This window comes from Suncus etruscus, chromosome 4 (genome assembly GCF_024139225.1).
Source record: "Suncus etruscus isolate mSunEtr1 chromosome 4, mSunEtr1.pri.cur, whole genome shotgun sequence".
In the NCBI taxonomy this organism is placed as follows: Eukaryota; Metazoa; Chordata; class Mammalia; order Eulipotyphla; family Soricidae; genus Suncus; species Suncus etruscus.
In genome coordinates, this window is record NC_064851.1 from 46271984 (window position 1) to 46284192 (window position 12209).

General features: G+C 47.7%; 1 protein-coding gene across 2 annotated transcripts in view; it reads right to left on the reverse strand.

Moving 5' to 3' along the window:
* Positions 1-12209, reverse strand: part of BCAR3 (BCAR3 adaptor protein, NSP family member) — a 144575-nt gene that overhangs the window by 46829 nt on the left and 85537 nt on the right. The window contains exon 1 of one of the 2 annotated variants that reach the window (XM_049772200.1): positions 10850-11118. The exons of the other annotated variant lie outside the window; for it this stretch is intronic. Coding sequence (XP_049628157.1) covers positions 10850-10933 — 84 coding nt within the window. The 5' untranslated portion in view covers positions 10934-11118. Of the gene's footprint in view, positions 1-10849; positions 11119-12209 lie in introns of those variants that run through there. 2 annotated transcript variants of the gene reach the window in all.

Genomic DNA, 12209 nt, shown 5'->3' on the forward strand with positions numbered 1-12209 from the left:
CCCCTGCTGGGTACCCATCAGCCTTCACTTTGAGATGGGACAGGTGGTGTGGTGGTGGCCTGATAGAGGTCACTTGGAGGTGAGAAAACTTCCAATTGGTCTACAACTCTTCTGCAATTCTCTGCTCCATCCTATCAGAACTTAGCCTTGGGTTCTGGCACCTTCTAAAAATGGAATCAGTAGCAAACAGATTTCATAAAACAGCTGTGAATTTTCAATTTTTGGAACACCTCAATTAATTTGATGCCAATGTTTTATTACCTTGACAATGTACATGAACTATTCCCAAATCCTAGAAAGAATCTAATCTTTTCAGCCAAGATTCTGCAGCAAATAAGTTCTGATGCCTATTTTATGATGAAACCTGTGTGATTTATCACACTTCACACCACATTCTCTCACTAGCACCATTAAAAGTTGATTTGCAATTTGCTGCTAAGGTGCTTCATTTCTCTGCTATCTGCAAATTTCTTTTCTATGGACATTAGAACAGGCCCTAATGTAGATAGAAAAGTAACATAAAAAGCCCCAGTCCATGAGCTCTCCTTTTACTTATTATACAACCTTATCAAATGTTATCAAGAGCGACTGGGAAGCATGAATAAGAATTATGAAGAATTATGTGGGATTTCTTGCTTATCAAGGTCCTGAGAAATTCCCATTAAATTATGTGTTCTCTCTGTGTGTGTGTGTGTGCACGCGTGCGTGTGTGCGTGCGTGCGTGTGTGTGTGTGTGTGTGTGTGTGTGTGTGTGTGTGTGTGTAAATAAAACAGACTGATTTAATTTTAATTTGTGTAGACTGGAGTCTTCTAAGAGTCACCCCCCTCCCTTTCAGGGGAAGCAGTAACTTAATCCTCCAAGCCAAATTACATTAGAATCATTCTGATTGAGTTTCTTTGATATTCACACTTTTGCTTTTTATTTCCAATCCTTCTCCAGGCAAGATTTCCTCCACATCTTTTCAGCCTGCCCAGTCCTGATGCTATGGCTTTTGAGGCACTGTTTTATTTTGATGCAACACCAAGGGATTGAAAATTATTTTTTCACTAAAGAAGACAGATTTGGGTCTGGAATCTGCAGGAGGAATACTAAATTTGACAGACTGCAAGATAGCCGACACTGGCGGGAGCACTTCTCTCGTTCCCTGAGGTTCCCTACGTGTGGAAGAAATTGCTCCACACTCACTTCCTCCCCCACCTTGGCGACTGCACCTGCCTGTCATGTCTCCTACCCTCTGGACAGACTATTAGTTACACAGAGCTCAGCTCTCAGGAGTGGGCGTGGGGTCTCACCTTTCTCCAGTTAAGAGTAACTAGAATATGATGAGATTTTCAATAGGACGCTTGTTAACATCTTGCCCTCCTGAAAGCTGTCATGGGTTCCATTCCCCTCCAGATCAAATTTAGATGCTGACTTCCTGGAGCAGCTCATGGAAAAGCAGCAGCCAAATCACTCCCATGAGACAGTCCTGTATTCTGATTCTCTCAGTGAGATGGGCCACACTTAAGATGAAGCATAGGTTATGATTAATTATTTACTGAACCAGGAAAACGAAGGCTTCAAACTGGTCTCTCTCTAAACCCTTCAATTTGCTTTATCCATGTCCTCCACAGACTTCTGATAATATTTTCTCTCTCTCATACTGAGTTGGAACAGGCTGAAAGGAGACCGATGCAAGTGAAATATTAATTGCTAGCTCTGGCAGGAAAATTCTAGCCAGTGAGAGCAGTGCTTTGTTAATATCTATGGAGAATGAAAAAGCAGAGATTGCCTCAGCTGCAGAAGGAGATCCAAACCTGAAATCCTATGACTGGAGAGATTAGTACAGAGGGTAAGGTGCTTGTCTTGCATAGCCCAACCAGGGTCCGATCCCAGCACCTCATATCCACCTGAGTACACCAGGTCTAATTCCTGACTACATCCCAAAGTGTGACTTAAAAACAAAAACAAACAAAAGAAACAAAACAGAAATCTTTATCACCTGGGGATGGCACCTAATTAATTCAGCATCCTAATTCTAATGGCAAATAAGCTGTTCACCAAAACAGAAGCCCTGTGGCTCTTCATTAAGAACGGTGGTAAATCAGAGATGACCCAAATGAAATAGTCATTTTGCTAATTCACCTTGAATGAATGAAACGCCTATGAATAAACAAAATGCATCATGGCATAAAGAGAGGAGTTGTTGTAGTGGGAAGCAAGAATAAGATATGCCAGAAGCTCAGAGTAAAATCCAGAGTCCAATGCTCTACAGAAGCATGGGATATGGAGTAAATTTCCAAATTCTCTCTCTCCAAAAATAGGATCACGACTAACCACTGTTTCAGAGACCATCCTGATGTCAAGTGGCAAGCCAAGCGCATAGCAGGTTCACAGTAAAAACAAAGGAGGAATATCAAGATGGGCTTTGGCCAACTATCAACTCTCCACTTTAATTCTCCCATCACTTTAAAATATATTTCTTCCACTCAACACACCCATGATTTCATTTAACTTCAAACACACATAACATATTAGGTGTCTGATCAGAAATTTGGAAATAGTAGCTGAATTCAGAAGAACAAGGCATCCAATACAAAGTCAGACAACTCAACTCCATATAAAATCCTAGAGTGAAAGAGGTAGGAAGATACTTATTTCTCTTGAAACGACATAGGAGTTTTATTATTTTGGTCAGATTTACAGAGCAAGGGATTTCCTGAAATCTAGAATCCATTAAAAAAGAAAAGAAGTGGAAAATTTTAGTTTATATGAAAAAAAAAAACACTTAAGGGGGACAGGAGGACTGTGCTTAAAGTATCTGAGGGCAAAAACAAAACAAAAAAAAAAAGTAGCTGGGGGCACAGGCACAGGCTGCTATTTTCTCCAGATGCAAAGTTAAATGTTCTCAGATTAGAGTTGGAGCTATGGCGCTAGAGGTAAGGCCTTGCAAAAGCTAGCCTAGGATGGACCAAAGTTCGATCCCCCAGTGTCCCATATGGTCCCTCCAAGCCAGGAGCCATTTCTGAGCACACAGCTGGGAGTAACCCCTGAGCATCAATGGGTGTGGCCCCAAAACAAAACAAAACAAAACAAATGTTCTCAGATTAACTCTTTTAAGAGAGTAATCCAGAATTGCTCATGCAATTCTAGGGGTTCATTCATTCTAACCAATGTGGTCTCTAAACTAGATATGCTGACAATGGAAGGGTTGTAAACTTGTGCCTCCAGGGCTTCCTCACTAATTCTTAAAGCAGAACATGTGGATTCTGGCAGGCACAGAGATTTAGGCTCAGAGGAGAAGGCTCAGCAGTCAGACCTGTCAAATGTGGGAATGCATTGCCTTAAAGGCACAGTGCACTCTCACCAATCTCTGTTAAATGTCAAATATAAAGGCAATGGAGAACAAGACTGAAGGTATGGTGGTCAGTTAGGAAGCTAGTGAAGAGCTGCACACAAGAGATGATGGGGCCTACAAGAGTGGCAGTACTAGCAGTAGAGAAAGGAAGAAAGTGTTCAAGAGTATGAACTAGAAGAGGACTAAGCTATTAACTCTCAAACTGGGAGTACAAGAGGGGAGTAGGCATGAGGGAGATAAAGGTCCCAGGAGGCCGTGGTCTCAGCTGGTGGGACACAAAGCCTTGGGACACAAAGCCAGGTGCTATGAAAGGGGCTAGATTGGAGACGCAGTGTGTGAATGCTCTGCATATGCAGAAATCTGATCTCTACAGCCACTAAGATGAGGTCTATGAGAAGGGGTTGATTTTCCAGGGGAGGTTGGTTTTCCAAGAGGCTGGGCTGGAAAGGGAAACAGAAGAGAAACCTCCATGACTACTTGGGTTCCTGTAACAAAAGCACCAGACATGGAGTGTGTCCCAGTTCTGGAAGCACTGAAGCACTGGCAGACCTGGAGTCTGATGTGCACAGATTCTTACCAGGTCCATTTGCAGCTAAGAGGCCTGAGGAAGCTTATTCCTATGGATCCTCCCTTCACAACCTAGTTACCTCCCCCAAGGGTCCATCTCCCTCTACCATTAACTTTAAGGTTTTGATATAATTATTTAGTCCACAGCCACAGGGGGGCAGGGCAGGAAGGAGGAGGAGAGCAGCAGGAGTAAAGGACACTGGCAGCTGAGTCAGATCATTCAGATCAGCTCTGGAAGGCCCGTGCAGCAGACAATGTCAGTAAACCAGACCTGGACAGATCCACCAGCCCAGGCAAGCGGTGTTAGTGGCTGAGTGGCCTATGGGAAGGAAAGCAGCAAAGACTGTTAACCTGCTCTGGGCTGAAAGCAGATGATCTGGGGGACAGGTTGGGGGAAACTTGGAAACTAGTTCTAGGAAAGATTGAGGTGAGTTTACTAGTGAAGAGGACAGACAGACCAGCGGGCTCCAGAAGTCCTTGGAAAGGGGTGGCACAGGTGTTAGGACAGACCTTGTGCAGGGTGAAGGACACTTCATCTGCAGCAACTGGAAGAAGGAAGCGGAAAGCACAGGCTTAGATGGAGGTTAGCTGGTGCATGTGGGGGCTGAGATGGGTTAGCACAGCAGTGTGATGGTGGAATCTGCATCTTCGAGTAACCCAGATTCTCTCAGGAGAGCTAAAAGGAGGTAAGAGTGGACATCAGACCTGACTCGGCAGGTGTCAGATGGAGCGAGGGTGCACTGAAATTATCCTCCTACACAGTGTCCAATCCCCAAGCACTTCTCCACCCCTCATCTAAATTATCTACCAGTTCTCACCACCCCTAGAAGAAAACCTGCTGTGCTCCTGCCCAGCACAGGCCCGCACCCTGGATCTCCCACATCAAGCCTCTTCTATACTCTACATGTTCAGGCAGCCACAAGCTGGACAAACCCTCTGCCCTGTCAAATCTCGGACAAAGCTGTGTGTGTTCTCCTGACATTACAGTCCCACGGGGGCCAAAAAAGGAAGAGCAAGCTCGACTGGGATCCTCCATTGAAACAAATGCCCACCTTCTCCCCCAGCACCTGGTGGAGGCAGGGCTGCAGATGTGAGGGAGCAGGTGAATCCCAAGCAGGAGGCTGGCTTGATGTTTTCTCAAATCCCATCTCACAGCATTCAGCCTCAAGCCACGTTGCTGCCTGTGGAAGCACACACAGACCATTGTTCCCACAAGACTCATCACAACCTTCCGTGGAAAGGGTGGCTGGGATAGATTCAGATTTCAGGCCCTCACAGATTCCACTCTGGAAGCGGTGGACAAGCCCTTGAATACCAACAAGGACAGAGATTCCATGTCCCCCGAACCTCATGCTGCTTTCCTCTCCTCTCACTCCCCACCAGAGCAGCTTGCCTGGTATCTGCTCTCCTGGGACCAGCTCAAATCGGCCAGTACTGTTTCTGGCCATGCGCTGAGTGACAGACAAAGCCTGAGTCCTCCTGCCCCTGACAAAAAGGAGAGGAGACCACATGGTTCAACCAGGTTCTGTGGCCAAGCACCCCAACTCTGCCACATTGTCCCCAAAGTCTGGCAGGGGCTCCTCTCTCTGCAATACCAGAAGGTGCTAAACTACTGAGAAACTGTTCCCAAATCCCAGTCTCCTTTCTGCTTCCCAGCCATGTCTCTATAACAACAAGGCTTTGGCCATGCTCCAAGCTCTGGGTCAGTAGAGGTGGGTGGGAAGTTGGCCTGAGCTGGGACACAACCCCTGGCAGGCAACCCGCCCCCTTGAATACTGAAAACAGAACCCCAACGACCACTGATGACAATGGAATGTACTTAAGGCTCCTGAAAACTCCTGCACAGAACCAAGAGAGGAGCAACTAGTAGGGGAGAGAAGACAGAGGCTCCTGAACCAGCAATTCCACCTGTTCTGCTGATGCCAGCATCTGTCCCCCCCCCAAAAAAAATCCAGGGTGCTGTTCCCAAGGTCCAAAATGCTCTAATAGTATGAGACCTCAGGCTCAGCCTCAGGGAAGAAAGAAGAAACTCTGCTCCTCTCATTTACTCTTTACTCAAAATAAAATTTAAAAAAAGATCGTTAATCCCCCTGAAAGCAGTTCCTGAGTCTAATCCTCAAAGCTGAGCACTGGGATCCCTGTAGACAGAAATACACACACACACACACACACACACACACACACACACACACACACACACACACACACACACACGAGCTCCAGAGATTTCTTTTGCAGGGGCTGGAAAACAATTTCAAGCCACAAAAACCCAAGCAGGATATGAGTTCCCTCACTAGAGAGCACTTTATGGCTGCAGAGTTGGCAAAACCGAGAAATCCACTGTCCTGGGGCCTGAGAGAGCGAGCACTAGAGTTCCCATGTGGGCCTCGTACAGGGCCCTTGTGTGGCAGGGATGCCCTCCTTTCAGAGCCTGAACAGCACGGCATCCTCAGGTATTCACATTGAACCCTCAGCCTGGTTTGCTGAGAACCACCAGGAGGGGACGTCAGGCCACCTGAGCACCGTCCTGGAAGCTAAAATATTTATGCAGATTTAGATACAGAAGTAGATGTCTCCACTGCCCTCTCTATCAATCACTCACCCTCTCTTCGTGGGGAAACACTCACTGCATTCAAGGAACCATTCCTGTGAGGCTCAGGGCGACCATATGGGGTGCTGGGGATCAAACCCAGATCAGCCACCTCAGGGAAAGCTCCTTACCTTCTAAACTATCTCTCTGGTCTCCTCTGCCTTCTTTTTTTGGTTTTTGGGGCCACACCCGTTTGATGCTCAGGGGTTACGCCTAAGCGCTTAGAAATTGCCCCTGGCTTGGGGGGACCATATGGGACACCAGGGGATCGAACCTCGATCCTTCCTTGGCTAGCGCTTGCAAGGCAGACATCTTACCTCTAGCGCCACCTCGCCGGCCCCCTCCTCTGCCTTCTTACTGGCAAGAAATCTATCCCTAGACAGAGCAACTAGCAACCAACTACCAAGAGTCACACACTAATGGATCCAGATTTTAGACTGTCCATTCCCCTGGAAGTAACTGTTCCTTCCTCCCTGGAAGAAGCTTTGATTAGGTGGTGGGCTGTAGTCCCTTTTCTGTGACCACACATGTCCATTTTGGGGTGAGGGGCAGGCAGAGGGGTATGGAAGTGTGTGTGCTGCCCCACCAGTTCCACAATGAAGCCTGCAGTGCCTTTTACCAAATCCCTCTTACTTTGGGGTTAGGGGAGTGCTGAAGGGAGTTCCTGCCAGCCTCATTTCTCACCTTCCTTCCTCTTCCAGGCCTGGTCCACCTGGGTCTCTGTACTGGGCTGTTCCACCTCCCCTTCCATCCTTTTCTGCAGAGCTCCAAATAATTCTTCCAGACTCAACCAGAGACATCACCCACTAGAAAATGATGCTACTCTTCTGCCACCAGTTTGGCCTCATCTGCAGTGAGTACTGTGTGTGGCTCAACAACAGGTCTCTCCCACCTGGCCCAAAGTCCCTCTCTCATAGCAGCCTGGTATCACCCTGAACCCAAACCCTGTGGAACTCTGTCTCAGGTGATGGAGTCCTGGGGTAGAAAGACCTAGTGGTGGAATTCAATCCTGCTCCTTCAATCTAAAAAAACTGCTTCCAGGAGCTAAAGACATAGCACAGTGGTAGGACGTTTGCCTTGCAAGCGGCTGATCCAGGTCCGACAGAGGTTTGAATCCAGGCATCCCATATGGTCCCCCGTGACTGCTAGGAGCGATTCCTGAGCACAGAGCCAGGAGTAACCCCTGAGCGCCATCAAGTATGGTCCAAAAACAAACAAAAAAAATCTGCTTCCAATATCCTTAATTATTTGGGAGGATGGAGAAGGGGCTTCCCCAGTGGTGTTTGGAACTGGGGACCACTCGTGGAGATACCTTAACCTACTATGCCAGCCCTGCTTGGACTCAATGATACTGAGGGTCACCAGGTACCATATGCATGTAAGACCTGAGTTCTTCTACCCCTCCGCGCTAGCTCCCTGGCCCCCTGTGACTGTTTTGGACCTTGTCACTCACTATTACCATTCAGTGAAGCTCCAGTTCTCACCGAGCTCTGTCATTTGGGAATGAGAATGATCTTTTCCATTCCCAAGTTACTGATTGACCTTTGCTCACCCAGTCACGAATGTTTCCCTCTCTTTGTGCAATCAAACCCCAAGTCATAAAGAGGAAACCCAGAAAGGGTCACCTACTTTACAAACGACAGCTTAGCTTGAACATGGAGGTTCAACATGCCCTCGCCCCCCCCCTAACCCCCACCAAAAAGACAGACCACAGCAGTAAAGAGCAACAGCCTTAGGTTCAGAAGCCAGTTCCTTTAGATGTGCCTGGAAAGAACACTGGGACCAAGGCTAGAAAACCTGGCTTCTCCCCATAAAAGTAGTTCTGGGTTGGTTGTTTCTCTGTGCCTCAGTTTCTGTTCATGGAAAAGAGAAACCTATTGCCCCAACTGGTTGCTAGGTCCTTTTGAAGGCTCCAGTGAAATAGCTCAAGAAGAAGCTCAAACGGGGGGAAATATTTTTTGCGAATCTAATGAAGTGACAATGTGAGCTGATGTAGGTAAGTCCTTGACATATGGGACAAGGCCTTGAAGGAGATTTTCACTCATTTGTCCTGCATTCCCTCACAGAGTTGTGGGGCCAACGCATTAATTCGAGCATTAGGACTCTCAGGCTTGCATGAGTATACTCATTCCATAGTCCAGTCTGTGAAACATAAGCAAGATGTCCTTCCCCATCTCTAGGCTATGACCCAGTGCTGCTCTGTGAAATATCTGCCAACTAGGATTCACTTGTGGGGGTTCTAAAGTCACGGACCTCATGATACTATAATATCTCAGCTCTGGATTTGCGATAGCACGGTGCCCCAATGTCCCTCTCTAACCCTGGTTTCTTGCATTCCTCGGGCCTTTGCTAATAAGCACACACGGGGTTCCCACTGGCTGTCTAAATTTTGCAAAACCTCTGCAAACAAAGCTCTGGCTCCCTGAAAGCACCAGTGTGATTGGGCCCCTATGTGGTGAAGAAAGTTTTATATTTTTAGTTTTCTTCCCATACAAACAAACACTATTAATAACATTCAACTTTCTCCAGAGATGATATAGATTAGAAGGAATGGAAAGTTACCATGGCTACCGTGGTGTTATTTTTGGTATGAGACATTCATGCCAAAAGAAGCAACATACATGGTCAAGAACTGAAGCTTTATTTCCGCTTTGCTATCAGCCAATCAATTCCAACTTAATTCTGAAGTGCTAATGGCAATGGAAACTAATTATGAGCGGCAGGACCTGAAAACCCTAATTAAAGTGGGAGTCGATAAGGCGAGGCTGTGTTATCACTGAGACAACACTGGGGGTTGGGAGAGAAGCACAGATGGAGTTTTCTTCACAGGCCACTGAGCAAAACAAGCTGAGGTGCCCACCTCCTCTGAAGGACTCCAGGGAGCCCAATGCAGGGGCCACGGGGCTAGCTTTCAGGTGTGCAAACAAATCAGGATCTCTCTGGTACTGTGCAGGCAGAGAGGTGTGGAGGTGTGGAAGGACCCCATGAGCAAATGGGGGCATACACCAGCCTCCATGCTGATGGGGAGAAGGGTCACAGACAAGCCCCAAGTCCCCATAGCTTTTTGGGGAAGGACTTGGGGGCTTCGCGGTCATCCAAACAGCCTCTCAGAGCTCAGACCCAGATATTTATGGGCTGTTTTCCTCACACACCAAATGCTGAGCTGTGCTTTCTGAAATAGCAGGCGCTGGCTTGTGGAAGGCCTTCTTTTAGAGAGAAAACCTCCTGCCAATGCCTGACCACGCACGATCCCGTGGGGCCTCTGGTCTATCTTTGACAGCTTGCAAGAGGCTAATGGCATGACTTCATCTTCCCATGCGAAATCCATCCCATTTAGGCCAGAAACCACTGGGTCCTCACCTCACCCCACTTTAGGACACAAAGGGGCTCTTAGGTTGGGGGTTACTACAACTCCCCTAAGAGACAGAAGGAATGGTATCCGTGACAATCCTAGCAGTGTAGGATAACCATTTTTCTATCCAAAGGCTTTCTCCCACGAAGAGACCCTGTTTAGAGAGAAGTCTCTGCTGTAGGCATTACTGGGAAGAAGCAAAGCAGCAGATCCCGCTGAAGCTTTCGCAAAGGCACCAGTTCCCTCTGGAAAGGGAGCCCAGCCCTCTAAAAGGGCAGAATTCCTTGAGACCTTTCAGACTCCCAATTCCCAAGAATAAATGGGGGTCCACGGCCCTAGTTTACCCAAGGCACATAGACACACACACCCCCAGGCCAATGAGAGATTTGGTGCTACCCACTTCTTTCTTAGTGCGGCCACAGGCAGGTTCCTTCCAGGACACAGGCCTTGTCAGTCCAGAATTAGCCAAATCAGACTGAGTATTTTCAGTAAAGCAAATGGAGTATTAACATATAATACAAACCCTTTGGTAGCTGTGTCCTGTGACAAAGGTTAAAGAATGGAAATGAGCAGGAAAAGAATAACTCCAAACCCTGTACGGTGCTGGTTTTTACCCATTTGAGATCAGCTCGATGGAATGAGCAGAAAGGTGGTTCTGAGCCCCTCACAGTCAGGAACAGAGAAGAGAAACAGAAATGACCAGGGAGAAAAGAAAAAATAGCTCCAGCTTTTTGAGTTACTTTGGTAGAAAATGCCAGTACCCAGAAACTGAAAACATTCTGGAAAACAAGATAAGAAAGGCATCCTGAAAGACAAGGAGCCCAAACTGGGTGGCAGGGCTGTGACCCCAAAAGATGCTCGCTCCAAGAGATCCGTCAAAGCAAGAGATCCAATTGCTTTGCAGCTTTTCGGCTGCAAACTTTCCCTTTCCCGAAAGGAATTCCTCCCAGGCTCTTGCTGCATCTCTCAGAGGGATATGACCTGAGCTCAAACCAAACCTACCTTGACTCCCAGGAGAGTCTTGCTGCGGTAGAAGCAGCACAAAGCTGCAGAAAGTGCGTGGAAAGCGTTGCATTCCTTAGGCATCCTGCCAGCTTTCCTCCCCAGGATCGCACGCACACCTTCTTGGGGTTCAGGAAAGGGGATGGAGGTCGGGAGAGTCCTGGTACAGTGCAGCTGTGCAGCGCCTGCCGGCAGCCACAGTGGTGGTGGTGGTGGGGGCAAGGCTGCTCTGTCTTGTCTCTGGGGCCAGACTGAGACTTTTGCCTGTGCTGAAGCCAGTATGATCCACTCGCTCAATTCTGGCAGGCTGGTGTCCAGCCAGCCATGCACTCTGTGCCAGAAATTTTCATGTGACCAGGCTTGCTTTGTGATGAAACTCTAACCTCACTCGAAAGAGGCTTGGGCTGTCACTGTCCCTTCGATTTAGAGACCCCACAGAAACCACGCTCCCCCTTGGGCCCGGTGCCATTTAGAGGCTCCTAAGAGGCTTTTTGTGGTGGCCTGTCACCCCTGACGCAGGTGTCAGGAAAACATATATCAGGCCAGTTTGTGATCAGACAGAGGTTCCTTTGAGCAAAGTATCTAAAGGTGACCAGGGTGTGACTTTCCCCTGGAGGGATCCTTGAAGTCCTAAGAAATAGGGAGGGTCCCTGGTTACACTCTCCCCTCCTCCAACCCCAGCGCTTGTTTGTTTTTAATTATGATGGTGCCCCAGCTTGCAGCTGATAACGCTGGCTCAGTCATCTCTGCTGGCAAAACAATATTGCCTCTTTTTTTTTTCTTGGTGTTTAATTAGTGAGTCCGCCAGCAAACACCAGAGCTCACATGTCCTCCCACCTGAGGACAACCTTCTCTCTCTTCCCCAAGTTTACAAAATGTCATGAGTTAGGGAAGCTAAAACAGGGACCTGGGCGATGCTCAAAGAGTGGGAGTACAGACTTCATGTGCTATAGGCCCTGGTTCCATCCCTGGCATGCATGGTCTACCATGCATCTCTGTAAGTGACACCTATTTTCTCTCCCCACACCACCAGATGTGGCCCCGAGGTAAAAAAAGAAAAACAAGAAAAAATAAAAGCAAAAGACTGATTGGTTTGAGACTGGCCATTCTTTTTTGGGGGGAGGGTCTCACCCAATGGTACTCAGGGACCACACAGAAGGGATCGGGGGACCACACGGGGTGCTGGGATTGAAGATGGGTAGGCTATATGCAGAATAAGCACCTACCCATTGTGTTATCTATTTCCAAGGCTAGCAGTTTAAATTTTTTTTTTTTTTGGATTTTTGGGTCACACCCGGCGTTGCTCAGGGGTGACTCCTGGCTGTCTGCTCAGAAATAGCTCCTGGCAGGCACGGGGGAC